Raw genomic sequence first — 21,259 nt, forward strand, 5'->3', positions numbered from 1 at the left:
AGAACTCAAAGAGAAGTTAGAAAATGCTTTAAGATGAATGAAAAAGAACTTACAACAAATCAAAACTTATGAGATGCAGTGACAGCAATACCCAGAGGGAAAATGATAGCTGTAAATGACCACATTCTAAAAACAGAATGATCTCAAGTCAATAATATAACAACTTCATACCTTAAGGAACTAGAAAAATTAGGGCAAATTAAATACAAATCTAGTAGTAGGGAGGAAATAAAGATTAGATAACAGATAAATGAAATGGAGAATTAAAAACCAAAAGAGTCAATGAAACCAAAAATTGGTTCTTTGAAAAGAACAACCAAATTGACAAACTTCTATTTAAACGGATAAAAAGAAGATAGATTAGAATAACTAAAATTATAAATGAAAATGAGAACATCACAACTGACCTTACCTAAATTAAAAGAATTATAAGGGAATACTTGGAATATTTGTACAGCAACAAATTAGATAACCAAGTTGTAATGGACAAATTTCTATAAATGCACAACCAATCAAAACTGACAGCTTTGCTATTGATTTATATTCCCCTATATAGGTTGAAATTACTATCTAGACCCCTTTTATTTCAGCCTGAATTAGCATTTCTTATAAGGCAGGTATATTAGCAATTTACTTCCTCAACCGTTATTTACCTGGAAATATCTTACTTATGCCTTCATTTGTAAAGGATCATTTTGCAAGATACAGACATCCTCTTGATTGATTGCTGTCCTCCCACCAGCACCTTAAATATATCATCCTGTTGCCTTCTGGCCTCTACAGTTTCTGATGAAAAATTAGTTGTTAATACTTTCTCATGTGATTTCTAGATTCTCTCTGTTCTTGACTTTTGACAGTGTGATTATATGGTGTCTTCTTGTGGATCTCTTTTACTTTATACTACTTGGGGTTCATTGAGCTTCTTGAATATGTAGATTCATATGTTTCATCAGTTTGGAAGGTTTGGGACTATTATTTCTTCAGATATTTTTTCTGCTTCTTCCTGTCTCTTCTGGAACTCATGTTAAGTATGTACAGGTATGCTTGATGGTGTTCTACTAGCCTTGTAAAATCTGTTCATTTTTCTGTATTATTTTTCATCTCCTCCTAGATTAGAATGTTTTAATTGATCTGTCTTTATGCCCACTAATTCCTCTGCCTGCTCAAATCTGCTGCTGACACCTTATCATAAACCTTTATTTCAGTTATTGTAATTTTCAATTACAGAATTTCTATTTGATTTTTTAAAAATTTATATCTTTTTATTGATATGTTCTTTATAGTGAGGCATCATTCTCCTGGTTTATCTTAATTATTTGTTCATGGCTTTATTTAGCTTTTTGGACATGTTTAAGGGAGTTGATTTAAAGCCTTTGTCTTTGTCTTTCTGGGCTTCTTCAGGAACATTTCATATTAGTTGCTTCCCTTTCTTCCTTTGTAAATAGCTCATATTTCTTGCTTCTTTGCATGCCACAGAACTTTGTTGAAAACTGGGCAGTGGACATTATAATGTGATAATTCTGGATATCAAATGCTCCTTCCTCTCCATAATTTGTAGTTGCTGATTGTTGTGACTTATAGTCACCTTTTGTTGTTATTATTTGTTTTGTCATTTTTCTAAAATAGTTTTATAATAATTGTGTTCTTTGTTATGTGTGGTCCTTGTTCCATTAGCTTAGTATTCAGATAGTAATTTGACAGAGAGTTCATTAAACACCTGGAACCAAAAAATATTTTCCTCCAGGCTTTGTAGCTGGACTCTGTAAGTGGGTGTTGATGCACACCCTTAACACTTGGATGGGCAGTTTACAACTCGGCTTCTCCTTTACTCCCTGCTTCCTCTTCACTTCCTGTTTGCACCATCACTTCCTGCTTGCTCAGAGCTTGAAGTTCAACTGGAAGTGAGTAGCGAGAGCTTCTCAAGTCTTTTCTGAGCATGTGCTCCATCATGGGCATGCGTCAGGGCTTCCTGGGCTCCCAGAACGATGTGGAATCTTTCAAAGCCCTTATTCCCCAAAGCATCTCATTCCCCAGTGTTTCCTTCCTTTTTGGAGTGTCCATTGATTTTATCAACTGTTATCTTTTGACCCAGGTGACAATGACTGATTCATTTACCTATACATGTTCTGACAAATACCCTCCATGTAGCTGCTTCTCTTTCTCAAGAGAGTTCTAAGTTGGTGAAATAAAGGGAAGCCCTTTGTGTTAGCTCTTCAGGAGCTGCTACACAGCTCAAAGTGGACAGCCAGGCTTCCTTGGAAACAGGATCCACTCTGCTCCTCTGGCCTCAGCATCTCACAGCAGGAACTCCAGCTGCCATATCCAAGACTATGAACCAGGTGGGAATGAGGGAGTGGGGTAAGGAAAAGTTAAAATCCCACAGTGTTCTCCTGCTGGGTTCAGTTGCTTTTTACTTGATTAAGTGTTCCTTGGCTTGTTGTAAATTTTGGACTATTTTCCAGAGTTCAGATAAAGCTGATTCTACCGGAGTCTCTCTCTGTCTGTCTCTCTCTCTCTCTCTCTTTCTCTCTCTCTCTCTTTCTTCCTGGCTTGTTGTAAACCTTGGGCTATTTTTCCAGAGTTTAGAAAAACTAGATTCTACCAGGCCTTTACTTTTTTATTTTGTTTTTGTCAGTTTCTGGTGTTTCTGTGGAAGCACAGGCCCTTACAGTTCCCTACTCCACGATTTTCTCTGATATCACTTGTAGCAGGCACAATTTAGAGGAGTGCTTTTTAGACATATGTCAGTATTTCTCAGAATTGAAAATCAGCAAACACTCTACCCTAGAATCCCCACTGCTAAGAATTTAGGTAAAGCAAAAGCTTATACTAGTGTGAAAAGATAAGAATTCTAACAGTGGTGTTTGTAATAATAAAATATGGAGAGGCATAAAATCTCCATCCATCTGGTATTGCATGAATGGAATGATGTATACCTTGAGAAGGAAACTATGATACGGTACTCTTCTTTATCAAATTGGCAAAGAAAGGATGATGTATACCCCAGCCCATGTGGTGACTGAATAGCTATTGAGAGTGAAGACTCAGGAACTCTTGTGGCAGTGTGGTGACTGTCACATCTCCCTGGGAGCCCATTGCTCTGCAGTTGTATTGCTGGGAGTCCATTCTCAGATTTGCTTAATCATATCTGGCTATATCTGGATGTGTGTATTCATGTGTCCCTCCCACCTTCTGGTCTGCACATGGTGCCACTCTGGCCTGGGCTTCCTCCATAACTGCTGCCCTGAGACCTTACCTTCCTACCAGCTCTCTCCTCCCATTCTAACAAGCCAGGGCTTTGCAGGGTGCATCTTTGTCCTCTGCCTTCTGCATCCCAGCAGCATGCCCGGTGCCGAGCAGAGGGCGTTCCTGAGTGTCTGAGTGTGTGCAGGAGTCCCAGATGCCCAAGCCATCCCAGGTGGAACTCCCTGGGTGCCTGGCCAGCCAGTGCCAATATCTCTCCAGCCTCTTATATCCCCAGAACAGCTGCAGGCCTGATACCCCCAGAACAGACCCACTTCTGTGCCATGGTGTAGTGTTATGATATATGTAGATTTTCATCCTCGAGTCCCTCTCAGAGCCCTTGTTACAAACTATTGTTACAATGTTGGCACATAAGGTCTCAGGAAACAGCCTCTCTGACCTCCTGCCCTCCCTTCTCCTGTCCCAAGGCAGGACTCTAATCTTTCCCAGACTTTCTGCTTGTGGATCTTAAGACTCGCCCAGAGACGGTCCTTCCTGTACCCTAGAAGAAGGAGTGCTGAGGTCATGAAGTTTCTATAAAAACCCAACAGTACCAGGCATGGTGTCTCATGCCTGTAATCCTAGCACTTTGGGAAGCCAACGTGGGAGGATCACTTGAGCCCAGGAGTTAGAAACCAGCCTAGGCAACATAGCAAGACCTTATCTCTTACCAAAAATTAAAAAACAAAACAAAACGGGTGTGATGATGCATACCTGTAGTCCCAGCTACTTGGAAGGGTGAGGCAGAAGGATTGCCTGACTCGGGGAGGTTGAGGCTGCAGTGAGTGTCCAGCCTAGGCGACAGAGTGAGACTCCAAATCAAAAAAACAAAACAAAACAAAAAGACCTAAAAAGACTGAGTTTGGGAGCTCCCAGAGAGCTGAGCAAGGGGAGGTCTTGGAGGAGGCACCCAGGGAGAGCAGGGAAACTCCATCCCTCCCCCACGCTTCACCATCTGTATCCTTTGCGATATCCATTAGAATAAAACGGTAACTGTGTTTACCGGCATTCCATTCTGTGAGCTGTTCTGGCAAATTAATCAAAGCCAAACCTGGGGTCATGGGAACCAGTTTGAAACCAGTCAATCATAAGCTCTGGTTGCCTAGGTTTGCGACCGATGTTGGGGTAGGGAGTCTTAGAGACTGAGCCCCATCCATGGGGTCTGATATCATCTCCAATTAGATGGTGTCAGAAATGAATTGGAGGATGCCCAGTTGGTGCCAATGCCTGGTGTATGGGAGAAACCCTCCATTTGGCCACAGGCCTCTCCTGTGTTGACTGTTGAGGTGTGAGAGCAGAAAAGTCTGGTCCAGTAGTGTTTTCAAAACACATGGAAGGAGCTGCTTCTAGGCATAGTGGGGTGAGGTTGGGGGGCTTTGATCTGAGTCAGGGGTATCCGCTGAACTCCACCAGTGAGCAAGGTTTCTGGAACACCCAGGACCTGAGGGGTGGGGGAACAGCAGAACATGCCCCAAGGTGAACAGGAGCTTTCAGGGGTTGGTGCAGAAACCCCCCACCTACCCCAAAGCTTGTGATGTAGCTCAGAGGGGCCCAGCACCCCAGAACCAGGACAGGCTCACCCTGCCCTCCCTCCCCAATGAGCTACAGTCATCAGAGTCATTGTGGGACAGCAGAGGTTTTATTGGAGCTCAGAGGCAGAGAGTGACACTCCCAGGGGCGTGTCCAGGGTCAGCAGGGCCACCCCTGACCAGCGAATGACAAGGCCTGGAGCAAGGAAGTGCCCCGTGGAGCAGCCAGGGCTCCCATGGGCTGAGGCCAGGGGAAGAGCAAGTGGGCATCACAGACACCAGAACTGGTGGGCTGTGGATGGGCTGCTCTTTCCCAGAGGTTGAGCTGTGCTGGGGCTGGGAAGACTGGTAGGCCAGGGGCTTCCAAGGACTGGCAGGGAGGGAGACCTGAACCTGGCTTGTCCTGAGAGCCCTCAGCAGGCCGGGCGGGAGCACATGGGGCGGCAGAGGAGGGAAACGCAGGAGGCTGGGCGGTAGCAGCTGGGTTGGCAGGAGGAGGTGGGGGCACAGCAGGAGGGGACAGGCACGCAGCAGGCGGGCCTGCACACAGGGCGGCAGAGGAGAGACATACAGGAGGAGGGTCTGCAGCAGGAGGAGGGACAGCAAGCCGGCTGGCAGCTAGACGGCTGGCAGCACGAAGAGGAAGACCCAGAGCAGAGGGGCTCACAGCAGACAGGCTTGCAGGACACAGTCTTGCAGCACACGGGCACACAGCAGGGCTGCTGGCAGGGGGAAGAGGTACAGCAAGAGGGCTGGCAGCTAGACTGCTGGCAGCAGGAAGAGGATGCCCCAGAGCAGATGGGCACACAGCAGATGGGCTTGCAGCACACAGGCATGCAGGAGGTCTGTTGGCAGGGAGAGGAGGTGCAGCAAGCCGGTTGACAGCTAGACTGTTGGCAGCATGAAGAGGAACCCTCAGAGCAGTTAGGCTTGCAGCAGATGGGCTTGCAGCAGACAGGCACACAGCAGGCCTCTTGGCAAGGAGAAGAAGTGCAACAAGCCGACTGGCAGCTAGACTGCTGGCAGCAGGAAGAGGATGCTCCAGAGCAGATGGGCCCACAGCAGACAGGCTTGCAGCAGATGAGCTTGCAGCAGACAGGAACACAGCAAGCTGGTTGGCAGCTAGACTGCTGGCAGCATGAGGGCGTGCAGGAGCTGGTGCAGGCTGACTGGCAGGGGCTGGACACACAGCTCACTGGGGTGCAGATCAGGCTCAGGCAGGGGGCTGGGGCGCGGCAGCTGGGGGCACAGCAGGGGGGCTCGCAGCAGCTCTCTGGACAGTCGTCCGCCTGCCAGGACTCGGAGCCAGAGACACAGGACCCGGGCAGGCAGACCCGGCTGCCATAGCTCAGGTCGCTGGAGCAGACAGACACGGTGGATGTTGCCATGTTGGAGGTTGAGCTGGGGAGAGTGGAGTGAGTGAGGGAGTGAGTAAAGAGGTGTGTGTGTGTGAGGTGCTGGGCTGTCTGGCTTTTATATCCCTAGGGTGTTTGTTTTCCTGGGAGGAGGCCTCACAATGCCCTTCCCTTCCTGGTTGGTGTTTGGAGCCAGGAGGATCCTCATTATTTTCGTTTCTCTGGATATGATATGTCCTTGTCCAGCTTGTAAACCCCACCCAGCGTTGGGGAGGGCTGCCTGTGGCTGAGTCTAGCCCTGCAGGGACACCTGGAGGGCAAGTGCAGCAGTAACGTCCACTGGTGAGCTCCATTGTCCTGATGCCCAAGTACAGCACAGCCTGGGTATGGTCCCCAAGAACTGTTAGTATCTCCTGGTGTCCTGCCACCCTCTCTCATCTGGGAATGAAGCTCCAGTAACCGCGGACAGGCTGTCCCAATGCTCAGAAGATCCACAGCACTAGGGTGTCTCACTGGAAGCTCTTCAAAGTCTGGGAGAAGGCGAGCAGGCCTGCTGGCATCAGAACCTTCCACTCCTGTCCTACACGGGTCCAGTCAAAGCAACAAGCCAAGAAATGGCAACGGGGCTTGAATTTCTGTGATGTGCAGATGATATGGTTGTTTACCCAGTGGCTTGAGCCACCCGTGGGAGTGACTTTCACTGGCCATATTCACTGAGGGGCTGAACAGGGGATGAACTCACAGCCGCCCAGAGCCCCCACCCACACCCCTCAAGCCTGCTGCGCCAGCATGATTGGAATTTCATCTAGACCCAGGGGCCTTCCAGCACAGACCAGTACCCTCCCCTCTCCACAGCTATTGGCAGACAAGCCCCTCCAGTCACAAGGGGGTGAGGCCCATAAAGTCATGGTTTACTACTAGAGCGGGATCTCGCCTAGTGAATTGGAGCAGTGCACAATAGGGACTAGGCCAGAGCCAAGGGAAAACTGTGTTCCCTAGTGGAATACGAGGGATGTGGTCCCTGAACCTGGAACAGCAAATCATAACTCATGACCCTGGTGACAGCCTCAGTAATCTCAGAAAATTACCCTCATGATAGTACTGATGGTGAGGTTGGTGGCATCAGAGAACATTTACTGAACATGTGTCTGTGCCAAGCAGTATCACAGCACTTCACATCTATTAACTCAATTTTTGCATCAACTCCTAGACAAGGTTACTAGGAACAGATAAGGAAGCCTCGACACAGAGAGGTTAAGCAACCTGATCAAAGTTACACAGCAAAAAGTGGAAGAACTGGAAGTGGAAGCCAGCCAGTGTTTATGTAGGATCTATGCTCTCAACCAGTGCTCCCCTCGTTCCAGAAAAATTGTGGAGATGAAAGTCCGCATGTGTTCATGGAAATTTAACAACAACCTACTAGATTAAAAATTTGCATTGGAGGCAGAGGAGCAAAATGGACACCAATTCAATGGTTGTAAGGACAAACACTGGCAGTTCTTCCAAAACAAAGAGGCAAAGGATAAAGCCACAAACATAACAAGAGAAAAGATAATAAACAGAGAGTATATTTAGCTGAGACCAAACATAATAATTCAGTTGCTAAGAACTCAGAAAGAACAATTAGGATCAAAGTAATCATCCAAAGAGTAATTGAGGACTTGCTATTCTGGACTGGATGAACAAAGGTGTGTATTTAGACTGGAAGAACTTAATGGATTTCAAGAAAATCAGTTCTTTAGAGCTCATCCCACACATATGTTGGTAAGTTTTAAAATTAGAAGACTTATGACCGGTCCTTTCACCTGCAGAAAGAAGCAGTATGCAATCTGGAAATGAATCCACATCAGCCTGTCCTTAGACTCCTCCCGCCTGCCATGGAATGACAACAGGGAAACATTACAGAGCTTCTAGGGAAAGCTTTGGTGGACTAAAGTTGAATGTTTTTACATCTTTCTCAAGGAATGACAACACCAAAGTTTTTTTCCTATAAGGGAGAGCTTAGAAACACTCCAGCCAGGAGTGTATTAAAGTATTTCTTTACATTAAGAAATTAAAGTATTTATTTTTCTCTAGAGAAAAAGAATACTTTACAAAACACAACAGGAGGACACAACATCAATAAGGGTACCTGATCTCAAACCAGGCAAAGTGGCAACCAAAGGGAAGCCCAAACTTTACCTGTGTGGTGGCCACTTGTATACCTAATCCTGAATTGTATCCCATGTGTTTAAAATAAAAAATAAATTAAAAAAAAAAGAAACACGACAAATGACTAAGTAATTGTTAGGGATGAAAAGTTTCTGTTGCGCTCCAATTCATGTGTTGAGACCCTAATCTCAATGTGATGGTATTAAGAGGTAGGATTTTTCAGAGGCAAGTAGGTCAAAAGGATGGGGCCCTCAAGAATGGGATTAGTGCCCTTAAAAGCAGAAACCCTGGAGAGATTATTTCTCTCTCTCTGTATTGTGGGGGGACACAGCAGGAAGGTGGCCATCTGTGGACAGAAAGAGAGCCTTCAACCCCAGCTGACTGTGCTGGTACCCTGTCCGATCTCAGATTTCCAGACCCCCCAAACTGGGAGAAATATATGTGTGCTGCTTAAGCCCCTCAGGACACAGCAATGGATTACAGCAGACCTAGCTGACCAAGACCCAGATGAAGCAAAGACGTGGAGGAACATGGAGACTGGGTCTCAAAGGGCTGTCATGATACAAAGACAGGAAAACACTGAATGACGTCTAAACAGCTAATGAGCTCAGTTGCAAATGCAAATGCAGGTTTCACAGCTATGGTAATCGATGTGTAGTGTAATACATCCTAATTTAATAACAATAAGATTTGGATATTTTATTGTGCTGAGAGTCACTCACCACACATGACTACTGAGCACTTGAAATGGAGCTGTATCACATGATGCAATGGGAACATTTTGGATGTATTGGGTTAAATTAAATATATTACTAAATTAATTTCACGTGTTCCTTTTCACATTTTTAAATGTGACTGTCATGATATTTACAATGGCATAAGTGGTTCTATTTCTACCGGAATAGACTATGTCCTGCCTTAAATGACATGTAAAAGACAAATGAGTTGGGGGTGGTGTGTGGGGTGTGGGTAGACGCTAAGGAAGGCAAGATCATGCTGCCTCAAACAGGAGTTTCTCAAATTATAGCTTCACCCTTGACTTTAATTATTTAAAAAACACAAAAGTAAACTTAAAAACTATTCATTAGCACAATTAATAACAGAATATGTATTACAAAACACTAGGAAAAGCAGAAGAAAAAAAAAAAAACAATGGCAGATATTTAAAAGATATAAATAAATAAATAAACCCCTGAAACAAGAGGAAAATCTCAACAGCAAAGAATTTAGTAAAAATATCAGAATGAGAAGCAAAGCAGTCAGTTACAAGCAAATTTTTTGGATACTTCTTATTAGATGAAAATGTTCTCACAAGGGTTCCTGGAATAAAACTCAAAGGCTGAGAACAGTGGTTCACATCTGTAATACCAGCACTTTGGGAGGCTAAGGGAAGAGAATTGCTTGAGCCCAGGAGTTTGGGACCAGACTAGGCAACATGGCAAGATATCGTCTCTACAAAAAATCAGAAAATTAGCCAGACATAGTGGCACACGCCTATAGCCCTTGCTACTTGGAAGCTGAGGTGGAAGGGTCGCCTGAGTCTGGCAGGTCAAGGCTGCAGTAGCTGTGACTGTGCTACTGCACTCCAGCCTGGGCAACAGGCTGACTAAAATCAAATCAAATCAAATCAATCCCAGAAGAAGGTAACTAGTGCCACAACTAGACAGGCAGCGACAGGGAAAGCGATGCTTCCAGGCCAGACGGGGCGCACACACAGGACTTCCTCCCATGACGACACAATCTAGAAATGAGGACTTTGCATCAGTGGGGCCACCACACCCCACGGCTGATGGAGGGCGGGCTGACCCACAACCCCTGAACACTGGAAACTGTTCCCTTACAGTGTCCGATAACCAGTGAAGAGAATGGTCATCAGACACAGTTGCTGGCCAAGGGAAGGGGGAGATGAGTGAGAGGAACTCCAGGCATCAGGGAGTACCTGAGAGAGAGGCGCCCTGTGACTCCTCTGAGTGAGTCCACCGCCTGCCTGGCAGGGTGCCCCGGGGAGGCTGGCTGCACAGACGCACGGTCACCAGGCACAGGGGCTGGGCAGGCTCGCTCCAGCTGCTGACCAGACACTGGACACAGGGCTGGAGGCAGCAGGACCCTGCCCACTCCCCTTGCCCCGGCACTGGGGGCTTGGAAAGGAAAGATGAGTGTCGGGCACCTCTCTGTCTTTCCTTCCCCGGAGCGTATAGTACTTGGACAGGGACTTCCCACCTCTCCGCTTTGGATTTGTACAGACGTGATGTGAACACTGCGAGGGAATAAAATATTTCCTGAACACATTAAAAGATACAGCAGTTCAAAGAAAAAGACATACTCAAGATGTAAGGGATCCCCGGCCAGCAACAGGGGGAAGTTTTAGAAAATTCTAATTAGTCCTAATGAGAGTCACAGAGCCACAACAGGGGGTTATTATCCTACTGGAAACAACTGGAAATGCTGGGGGTGTGACTTGGGGGGGTTGTAGAATCTTCCTAACAGCAACAGGAAGTGGAAGAGAGAGTAAAGAATTACAGGCCCAAGGCAAAAGCTGGGATTTTGCCCTTTTGTGCCTCTCCCTGGTCATCTTGGGAAAGCTTGAGGGGTGGGGTGGAGTGGAGGAGGTGTTTAAGCACATAAAATATAATACATAAGAGGGCTACAAAGGAAACAGTTTACAATAAGAAAAAACAGCCAGGTGCAGTGTCTCACGCTTCTAATTTCAGCGTTTTGGGAGACGGAGGCAGGAGGATCTCTTGAGGCTAGGAGTTTGAGATCAGCCTAAGCAACACAAGCCCCCATCTCTGCAAAAATAAAATAAAATAAGATTAGCTGGGTGTGGTGGCATACTCCTGTAGTCCCAGCTACTCAGGAGACCGAGGCAGGAGAACTGTTTGAGCCCAGGAGTTCGAGGCTGAGGTGAGCTATGATCTCACCACTGCATTCCAGCCTGGGTGACAGAGTGAGGCTCTGCCTCCAAAAAACCTACACACTAATAATAGTTATAACCAAAGAGGGCAGGGCACGGTGGCTCAAGCCTGTAATCCCAGCACTTTGGGAGGCTGAGGTGAGAGGACTGCCTGAGCTCAGGGTTTGGAGACCAGCCCTAGCAAGATGGTGAGACCTCGTCTCTACAATAAATCAAAAAACAAGCCAAGCATGGTAGCGCGCCCCTGTATTTCCAGCTACTTGGAAGGCTGAGGCGGAAGGATAGCCATAAGCGTGCCACTGCACTCCAGTCTGGGTGACAGAGTGAGACTCTGACTCAAAACAAAAAAACAAACAGACAAAAATGCGCTATCTAGCATGTGCTTCTCTAATAAACACAGATATGGTGGGCCTTGCACACCCATCCTTAGGAAACAGGAACAGTTGCCATGAGGCCTGCGGATTTGCAGCTACCACCACATGTCGCCCGCAACATCTGCTTTCTGTTGGGGATGAAGCTGCAGGCACCGCCGGCAGTTTGTTGACTTCATTCAACACTGATCTAAATGCTAAATTTCAGTTTGAGATTAGTGGAAATACAGATGTCATTTTTTCCCCTTCTTGTCCAAGTTCACAGACCTCGGATGAAGGACTTTTGCTTGGGTCCATGGTGTTCAGCCACACCCAGGAGTCACCTGTCACTCAAGGATCTTGGCTGAACCGGCATGCTTACACCTGGGATTGAGCAGTTTTGCAGGATGGAGGGAACAGAAGTCACAGCACTGAGCCAGAACTGGCAGAAATTACAGAAAACTGAAAGGGACCCACAGTCTTCAATCATTCGAATGGCCATACACATTGCAAAACAAAAACACAGAGATACATAATGAAATAAGAGATCAACTGTTAAGATATCTTCCAGGAGTGAGAAACATTTATTTTATTTATTAAGAGAGGGCTGATGGAAAGCAGGAAGAGCAGAGTTCAGATGGGCAGAGGAGGAAGAGATGCAGGAACTGGGTGGGGGGGGTACAGGGGAGGAGAGAGGGCGGGAAGCTGGGGGCAGTGGTGATCACAGAGAAGGGTTGCTCAGCTCCAGGCTGGGGAAGAGGGCTAGAAGCACTGAATGCTGTTCCCAGGACCTGGAGACATACAGGGGGCACAAGAGGTCTCCCAGGCAGGCAGGGTTCCTTGTATCGAGGCTGGCAGGGTAACTGCCACAATGAAAGACCCGGGTGCATGGGAGGTCATGGCCAGCCCTGCCCCATGGTGCTGCGACTCTGGATGGAGCTCAAGGCCAGGGTCCCAAAGCGCCCATCCTCACACCATATCAAAATTCTTCCTTTCGTTTGCTGACAGGCTACTCCACGGGGCAGGACAAAGTGACCAACAGCCAGCCAGGATGGAGAGCAGGGTCCCAGGAGAGACACATGGCCTGGAAAGAAATCAGAGCAGGCCCAGCCATGAGGGCTCATACAGCTGGCCAGAGGTGGGCTCACACAGCTGGGCAGAGGAGACCCAGGCTGGGCCCAGGGTTCCAAGGGTTTCAGGAAGTCAGAGCTGGCCCTGGAACAATGCTGGGGAAGTAGATGTGCCTGTCAGCAGCTGGACTTCTGGCCCGAGGTGAGGCCACAGCAGGCTGGGCGGGAGCATGCAGGGCGGCAGAGAAGAGACACGCAGGAGGCCGGGCGGCAGCAGCTGGGTTGGCAGGAGGAGGCAGGGGCACAGCAGGAGGAGGTGGGCACGCAGCAGGCTGGCCTGCACACAGGGCGGCAGAGGAGGGACACGCAGGAGGAGGGTCTGCAGCAGGAGGAGAGGCAGCAAGTAGGCTGGCAGCTAGATTGCTGGCAGTATGAAGAGGAAGCCCCAGAGCAGGTGGGCACACAGCAGACGGGCTTGCAGGACACAGTCTTGCAGCAGACAGGCATGCAGCAGGGTTGCTGGCAGGGGGAGGAGGTACAGCAGGAAGGCTGGCAGTTAGACTGCTGGCAGCATGAAGAGGAAGGCTCAGAGCAGATAGGCATGCAGCAGATGAGCTTGTAGTGGACAGGCATACAACAAGCCTGCTGGCAGGGGGAGGAGGTACAGCAAGCCAGCTGGCAGCTAGACTGCTGGCAGCATGAAGGTGTGCAGGAGCTGATGCAGACTGACTGGCAGGGGCTGGACACACAGCTCACTGGGGTGCAGACCAGGCTCAGGCAGGGGGCTGGGGTGCAGCAGCTGGGGGTACAGCAGGGGGGTTCACAGAAACTCTCTGGGCAGTTGTCCTCCTGCCAGGAGTCATTGCAAGCACTGGAGCAGACAGACATGGTGGACATGGCCATGCTGGGGGTTGAGCTGGGGTAGGTGAGATGGAGGATTGTGAGTGAGTGAGTGAGTGAGTGAATGAGTGAGTGAATGTGGGTGCTCTGGGCAGTCGGGACTTTTATATCCCTCTATGTTGTTTGTGTTGTCTTTGCAGTAGGCATAGTGAAGCCTCCCCTTTCCTTATTATTGCTTGTGGTTGTGCTGTTGTGTTGGTAGTGCTGGCTCACTATGTGTGGATGTTGCTGGTTTGTGAAGCTCTGACATGGAGCTGAGGTTGTCCTGAGCTGTGTTCATCCCCAGAAGTAAACTAGTAGAAATTCTTTGATTGCATCACAGCACCCTCCAGATGCAAGGGCTACAGCAATCAAGCGATATTCTGAAAGTGACAATACTCTACTCCTTCCCAGGCATAGTTTACTCTGTGAACAGACTTCTACACCTGGAGAAGGACAAAGTTGGCAGCATCCCAGTTTCTAGGGGTTTAGGAAAGGAAGAGGTGTGCCCTGCTGCGGACAGGTCTGATGATGCTTGGTTGGCATGGCCACATGGCAGGACCCACCCTGCAGGATGATGCTCAGGTTGTGAGTGAGAACCAGGGGTCACATTTCTGCTGGAGGTGAGCCCTGGGGCAGGTGTGAGGGAATATATCTTTCTGGGTTCACAGAGAGGGTCAGGAAGACCGATGCAGGTCTAGCGCAGCAGGGACAACCACGAGGGGTTAACACTTGAAATTTTAAGGCACATTTCCCCAGCAATGTGCATCATGCTCATACCTCCTCCTCTCCTCATGACTCAGACAACACCCTCTGCAAGAGGGACCTTGGGAGCTCCTGCAGCCTCTCTGGATAAACCATAATAAGGTCTCCTCCCTCAAGAGCATCCACCTCCACAAGCCAGAAATGTATCAGAATGTAGTGGCTCTACTGTTGTGTCCTGTTAATTGCCATAGTAAATGTAGAATTAAAAGGTGTCTCACAAACACCTGCACAGTACTTGGTACCACACCTGTACCCCAGTGAGCACCCACAGTTCTGATCAGGGAGCCCTCATCTCCTCATTCTGTGGTCATTATACTCAACCAATCTCTGAAATGGCAAAAGCAAGGGCCTCAGTGGTACTTTGCAGGCTCTCCAAAGTTAGGGTAGGGCTCTACAGAGTGCTTACTGGGGGCTTCACTGACCTCTCATGGGTGGGCTAAGGGATCTGTTGGAGGACCCCCTGGCTGTCAAGCCACCATGGAAAAAATATTATTTTAAAAAATGATGGGCCACCCTTTGGAACCCCTCCTGCTGATGGGAGCTCTGCTGTCTTCCTAATAAGTTCCGACTTTCTCAAAATAAATTTTAAAAAAAGAAAAAATTAAAAATGGTCCAAAACCTTCCAATTTTATTGGAAAACATTAACCTACACATCTGGAAACTCATAAAACTCAAAAGTAAGATGCATACAAAAGATTTGCAAATAGACATATCATAGTAACAATGCTGAAAGTCAAAAACAAGGAGAAAACCTTGAAAGTTGTGAGAGAAAAGCAACAAATCATTAAAGGAACACTAAGTACACTAAGAACAACTGACTTTTTTTATCAGAAACAATGGAGGCCAGAGATAGTAGCATGATCTATTCAAAGTGTTTAAAGAAAAAAAAAGTCAGTTGTTCTTAGTGTACTTAGTGTTCCTTTGAAAATGATTTGTTGCTTTTCTCTCACAACTTTCAAGGTTTTCTCCTTGTTTTTGACTTTCAGCATTGTTACTATGATATGATAAAACTAAGCATTCTAGTTACAACAAAGCTATCTTTCAAAAGTGAAGGCAAAATGAAGACACTTCCATATAACTGAAAATTGAGGGACTCTATTGCCTGCAGTTGCAGCTTACAAAACATACTCAAGAAAGTTCTTCAGACTGAAAGCAAGTGAGCCCAGATAGAAATTCAAATTCACACACAAACACACACACACACACACACACACACACACACACACACACACACACCAAAAACAGAATGCATATTTTCTCTCAACTGATTTTTTAAAAGCAATTTTGGGGCCTATAGCATTTAGAAAATTAACATTTGGGCCGGGCACAGTGGCTCAGCCTGTAATACAGTACTTTGGGAGGCTGAGGTGAGAGGATTGCCTGAGCCTGAGGGTTCGAGACCAACCTGGGCAGCTTGGTGAGACCATGTCTCCAAAATAAATCACAAAGATTAGCTGAGCATGGTGGCGTGTGTCTGTAGTTCCAGCTACTTGAAAGGCTGAGGCAGAAGGATTGCCTAAACCCAGCAGGGCAAGACTGCGGTGGCCATGAGCATGCCATTGCACTCCAGCCTGAGTGACAGAGTGAGATTCCAACTCAAAAAAAAACCCCCCAAAAACCTAATATTTGACAATAATAGCACAAAACAGGTACATGGGAACAAAGCTGTACTGGGCAATGGGAATTGCTGCAAATGATCATTTGAATCCACAGGAAAAAATGAAGATAATCAGAAATGATAAAAAGAAAGGTAATATAACAAAAAGTTATAAATATGTACTTGTTATCCTCTCTTCTCTAGGCATCTTTAAAAGACACAATATCATAGAAAGTATAATTATAACAATATATTGTTGGGTTGTTTTTTTTTTTTGAGTTGGAGTCTCACTCTGTCGCCCAGACTGGAGTGCAGTGGCTGCTCCCGGCCACCGCAGCCTCGACCTGCTGGGCTCCACCGATCCTTCCGCCTCCGCCTTCCAAGTAGCTGGAACTACAAGAGTGCGCTACCATGCCCGGCTAATTTTTTTTTTTTTTTTATTGTAGAGATGAGGTCTTGCCAAGTTGCCCAGGTGGGTCTCGAACCCTCAGGCTCAGGTAATTCACTCACCACGGCCTCCCAAAGTGCAGGATTACAGACTGAGCCACTGAGCCCGGCCATATTGTTGGTTTTTTAACATTAGCAGATGTAACATGTATAAAAACAAGACTACACAAAGGATAATCAGGCATAGAGTAAAGTAGATGGAACCTTTTTATATCTCACTGAAATTAAGTCAGTATAAATCTGAAGTTGATTCAGATAAGTCAAAATAATGGTAAGTCCCTGAGAAACCACCAAGAAAAACTAAAAATGTATAGTGAAAAAACACTAAAGATATCAAGATGTTACATTAGAAAATATTATTGCAAAGGAAATTAGTAAAGAAAGAATACAGGGATGGTGACCAAAAAACTCAAACACAAAAAACATGAGACATATAGAAAATAAAAAGTAAAATAGTAGACATAAATTCGACTGCAGTTGATTCTCATTATTAGCAGTAATTATGCTACATAATGGCACTGAAAATACTGAATTAGTAAATACTGGACAATTGTTCCTAGGGGAAATATGGAGTTAGGTTCCTATAAGCCTCTAGTCAGTTTCAACAGATCAGTACATAATCTTGCTTTATATATGTTTAATATTGATATTTCTTCATTAACACTGAACTCACCCAACAGGACTATAACAACTCATGCTTGAACAAAGCTTCTCTAACATATATATTTTCTCCAGACACAAAATGGCACATCACAGCCATTTTGCACTTAGGTACACTAGACAGCACTTCACCACTATGCCTAAGGGCCAGTTTAAACAGCAAAAGCACCCCAAAACTATAAAAACATGGAAAATGGGGCACTAAATAGATCACAAAAAAGATATTTATTTACAGTATGTTAACTCAAACAAGAAAGCTCAGCTGTGAGCATGTATGTTGGGAGACAAATTTCTCACCACCATGTGCATGTCCATGAACAATCACAAAATTGCCACAGGCATTGACTTGGGGGTTACAAATAAATTTTAGAAAATAGGTAAATTTGCAAATAATGAAGGTCAACTGTATATCAATAATGGCATTAAATGTGAATAGATTAAATAATCTAATCAAAAGGCAGAGACTGTGAGACTGAATTAAATTTTTTTTTTTTTTTTAGTTGGAGTCTCACTCTGTTACCAGACTGGAGTGCAGTGGCTGCTCCCAGTCACTGCAGCCTCCACCTGCTGGGCTCCAGTGATCATTCCACCTCAGCCTTCTGAGTAGCCAGAATTACAGGCATGCACTACCATGCTCGGCTGATTTTTTGATTTACTGTAGAGATGAGGTCTCGCCAAGTTTCCCAGGTGGGTCTCGAACCCGCGGGGTCAGGCAATCCACTCACCTCAGCCTCCCAAAGCGTGGGATTACAGGCTTAGCCACCGAGCCCGGCTATGAATTAAAAGTTTTAAAAAAGACTTAACTAGATGCTTTTACAATAGGCATCCTTTAGATTCAAATATACAAATAGAATAAAAGTAATCAGAAAGGTAAATCATACCAACAACAACAACAGGAAAATTGGAGTGGCCAAACTAATATCAGATAAAATAGACTTTAAAACAAAAATTGCTACTAGGGACAAAAAGGAACATTTTATAATGATAAAGGTCAACCTATCAGGAATATATAACAAATATAAATATATTTGCATACAATAACAGAGCAAAAAAATACATGAAGTAAAAAGACAGAAAGGAAGGAAGGAATAGATAATTCGACAATATCAATACCTCAACACCTCAGTTTCAATAATGAATAGAATAACTAGGTGGATGACCAACAAGAAAATAGAAGACCTGAATGCACAATAAATCAATAAGACCTGGATTAGAAAAATGTGGTACATATACACAATGGAATATTATGCAGCCATAAAGAAAGACAAAATTATGAATTTTGCAGCAACTTGGATAGATTTAGTGTCTGTAATACTCAGTACTCTACCACAGAAACAAAGAACTGAGTATCACATGTTCTCACTCATAAGCAAACCTTGGACAATTATCCTAATACAGCAAGAAAGGGGTTGGCAGTAGTGGGAAACTGCGGGGGGGCGGGGGCGGGCACACTTCATCAATAAGCGTACTTAATCTCAGTGAAGTGGGGACCAAAGTGAGGCCCATACTTTACCTGTACAATGACCATTTGTATACCTAACCCTGAATTGTACCCTACATCTTTAAAATTAAAAAAAAAAAGACCTAGCAAATATCTACAGACTACTCTGCCCAACAACAGTAGAATATACATTCTTCTGAAATACATATGCAACATTGTCTAGGATAGAACATAGGCCGTAAAACAAACCTCAGGCAGGGCGTGAGCACTTTGGGAGACCGAGGCGAGAGGATTGCCTGAGCCCGCGGGTTCGAGACCAGCCTGGACAACATGGTGAGACCTCGTCTCTACAATAAATCAAAAATTTAGCCGAGCATGGTGGTGTGCACCTATAGTTCTGGCTACTTGAAAGGCTAAGGCAGAAGGATCGCTGGAGCCCAGCAGGTTGATGCTGGGGTGGCAGTGAGCATGCCACTGTACTCTAGTCTGAGTGAAGGAGTGAGACTCCAACTCAAAAGAAACAAAAACAAAAAATAAAACACAAACCTCAAATTAAAAAGAATATAAATAGTACTAAGTATGTACTCTAACCACAATAAAATAAAATTATAAATCAGTAACAGAAAAAAAAAATGGAGACACTCACAAATATGTGGAAACCAAACAACATACTCCTAAATAGATGAAGGGTCAAAAAAGAAATAGAAAAGGAAATCATAAAATATACTGAGATAATTAAAAACAAAACCCAAATACCAGACCTTACGGGATACAGCAAAAGCACTGCATAGAGAGAAATGTATAGTTGCAAATATCTATATTAAGAAATATCTCAAATCAATAACCTACCCCTCTACTTTAGGACACTGAAGAAAGAAGAGCAAATTCAACTTAAAGCAAGGACAATGAAGGACATAATAAAGATTAGAGTAGAAATAAAGAAGACTTAATACCAGTCCTTCACAAAGGCTACCAAAACCTAAAAGAAGAAGCTACACTCCCCAACTCATTCTATTAGGCCAGTATTAATCTCACACTATAACCACATGAAGACGTCAGAGGAAAAGAAAACTATAAACCAATATTTCTCATGCTATGAATGCAAAATACTCTAAAAGATACTACCAAAGTGAACCTAGCTACATATATAAAGAATTATACACCATAACCAAATGGGATGTATTCCTGGAATGCAAGATTGGTTTAACATCTAAAAATCAATTCATGTAATATAGCATATCAATAGAATAAAAAACAAAAATGTCATGAATATAACAATAGATACAAATAAAGCATTTGATAAAATCCAACATCCTTCCATGAGAAAAACACTCAATAAGATATGAATAGCAGGTAATGCCCTCAATCTGATAAGGGCATCTATCCAGCTAAACATCGTGCTCAGTTTTGAAAGAGTAGATGCTTTCTCCCTAAGATCAGAAAGAAGACAAGGATGTCTGATTTTGCTACTTCTGTTCAACATTGTACTGGAGGTTCTAATCCAAGTGATTAGGCGAGAAAAAAATAATAATAAAAGGCATCCAGATCGGAAAGGAAGAAATAAAATTATCTCTATTCACAGATGACATGATCTCGTATAAACAGTCATAAGACATCTACTAAAAAACAAATAGAACTAATTAACCAGTTCAGCAAGATTGTAGGATATGAGATTAATACACAATAATCAATTGTATTCCTACACATTTGCAATTAACAAGCCAAAAATGAAATTAAGAAAATAATTCCACTTATAATTGCATTAAAAAGAAAAAATAGGAATAGATTTAACAAAAGAATTGCAAAACTTATACTCTGAAAACTATAAAACATTATTTTTGATTATTAAAGATGTAAATCAGTAGAAAGACATCACATGGTTAAGCATCAGAAGTCTTAACATTGTTTACATGACAACATTCCCCAAATTCATCTACAAATTTACCTAAACCCTATCAGACTCCAAGCTAACTGTAAAAATTGATAAGTTGATATTTAACTTAACACGTAATTGTAAGGGACCCAAAATAGACAAAACAATCTCAAAAAAGAAGAACAAAATTTGACAACTCATACTTTTTATACAATTTCATACAATTTAAAAATTTACTACAAAGCCACAGCAATCAAGATGGTGTGGTAGGTGCATAAATAGACAAATCAATCATTGAAAAAATTGAGAGTCTAGAAACAAAACCAAACATCTATGGTCAATTAATTTCCTACAAGGGTGCAAAGACTACTCCATGGGGAAAATGTAATCTCCTTAACAAATGATGCAAGGACAACTGAATATCTACATACAAAAGAATGAAGTTGGGCCTCTTACCTCACACCATATACAAAAATTAGCTCAAGTGGGTTGAAGACTTAAACATAAGTGCTAAAACTATTAACTTCTTATAAGAAAACAAAGGGTTAAATCTTAATGGCCTCAGATTTGGCAATGGATTCTCAGACATGACACCAAAAGCACAAGCAACAAAAGAAAGAAAAAACAAATTGAGCATCATCAAAATGCAAACGTTTTGTGCTTCAAAGGATTTTATCAAGAAAGTAAAAAAGCAGCCCACAGAATGGAAGTAAATATTTACAAATCACATATCTGATAAAGGACTCATTGAATATATATGACCTCTTTATGACCAAGCAACAAGAATGCAATTAGCCCAGTGAGAAACTGGGAAAAGCATCTGAATAAACATTTCTCCAAAGAAGATGCACAAATGGCCAATACACACATGAAAAATGTTCAAAACTGAGTATCACATGTTCTCACTCATAAGCAGACCTTGAACAATTATTGTAATACTATAAGAAAAAGATTGGCAGTAGTGGGAAACTGCTGGTGGGGGGGG

General features: G+C 44.4%; 3 protein-coding genes across 5 annotated transcripts in view; all 3 read right to left on the minus strand.

The window, feature by feature from the left end:
- Positions 1–21,259, minus strand: part of TSPEAR (thrombospondin type laminin G domain and EAR repeats) — a 201,016-nt gene that overhangs the window by 43,942 nt on the left and 135,815 nt on the right. The window lies entirely within an intron of this gene.
- LOC103263895 (keratin-associated protein 10-12-like) lies at positions 5,186–6,160 on the minus strand. Of its 2 annotated transcripts, XM_008061561.1 has the most exons (3): positions 5,876–6,160; positions 5,713–5,776; positions 5,186–5,601 (listed from the first exon to the last, which is right to left on the minus strand). In XM_008061561.1, the coding sequence occupies exons 1-3, from the start codon at positions 6,158–6,160 to the stop codon at positions 5,186–5,188; spliced, it is 765 nt and encodes a 254-aa protein (XP_008059752.1). The 2 variants fall into 2 exon arrangements, with proteins under 2 accessions (XP_008059752.1, XP_021569864.1); XM_021714189.1 differs by having other exon boundaries at positions 5,186–6,160.
- LOC103263894 (keratin-associated protein 10-3) lies at positions 12,790–13,515 on the minus strand. 2 transcript variants are annotated; one of them, XM_008061560.1, is made up of 2 exons: positions 13,208–13,515; positions 12,790–13,126 (listed from the first exon to the last, which is right to left on the minus strand). In XM_008061560.1, the coding sequence occupies exons 1-2, from the start codon at positions 13,513–13,515 to the stop codon at positions 12,790–12,792; spliced, it is 645 nt and encodes a 214-aa protein (XP_008059751.1). The 2 variants fall into 2 exon arrangements, with proteins under 2 accessions (XP_008059751.1, XP_008059750.1); XM_008061559.1 differs by having other exon boundaries at positions 12,790–13,515.

The sequence above is a fragment of the Carlito syrichta genome, unplaced genomic scaffold (genome assembly GCF_000164805.1).
Source record: "Carlito syrichta isolate Samal-C Ts95f unplaced genomic scaffold, Tarsius_syrichta-2.0.1 Scaffold305319, whole genome shotgun sequence".
In the NCBI taxonomy this organism is placed as follows: Eukaryota; Metazoa; Chordata; class Mammalia; order Primates; family Tarsiidae; genus Carlito; species Carlito syrichta.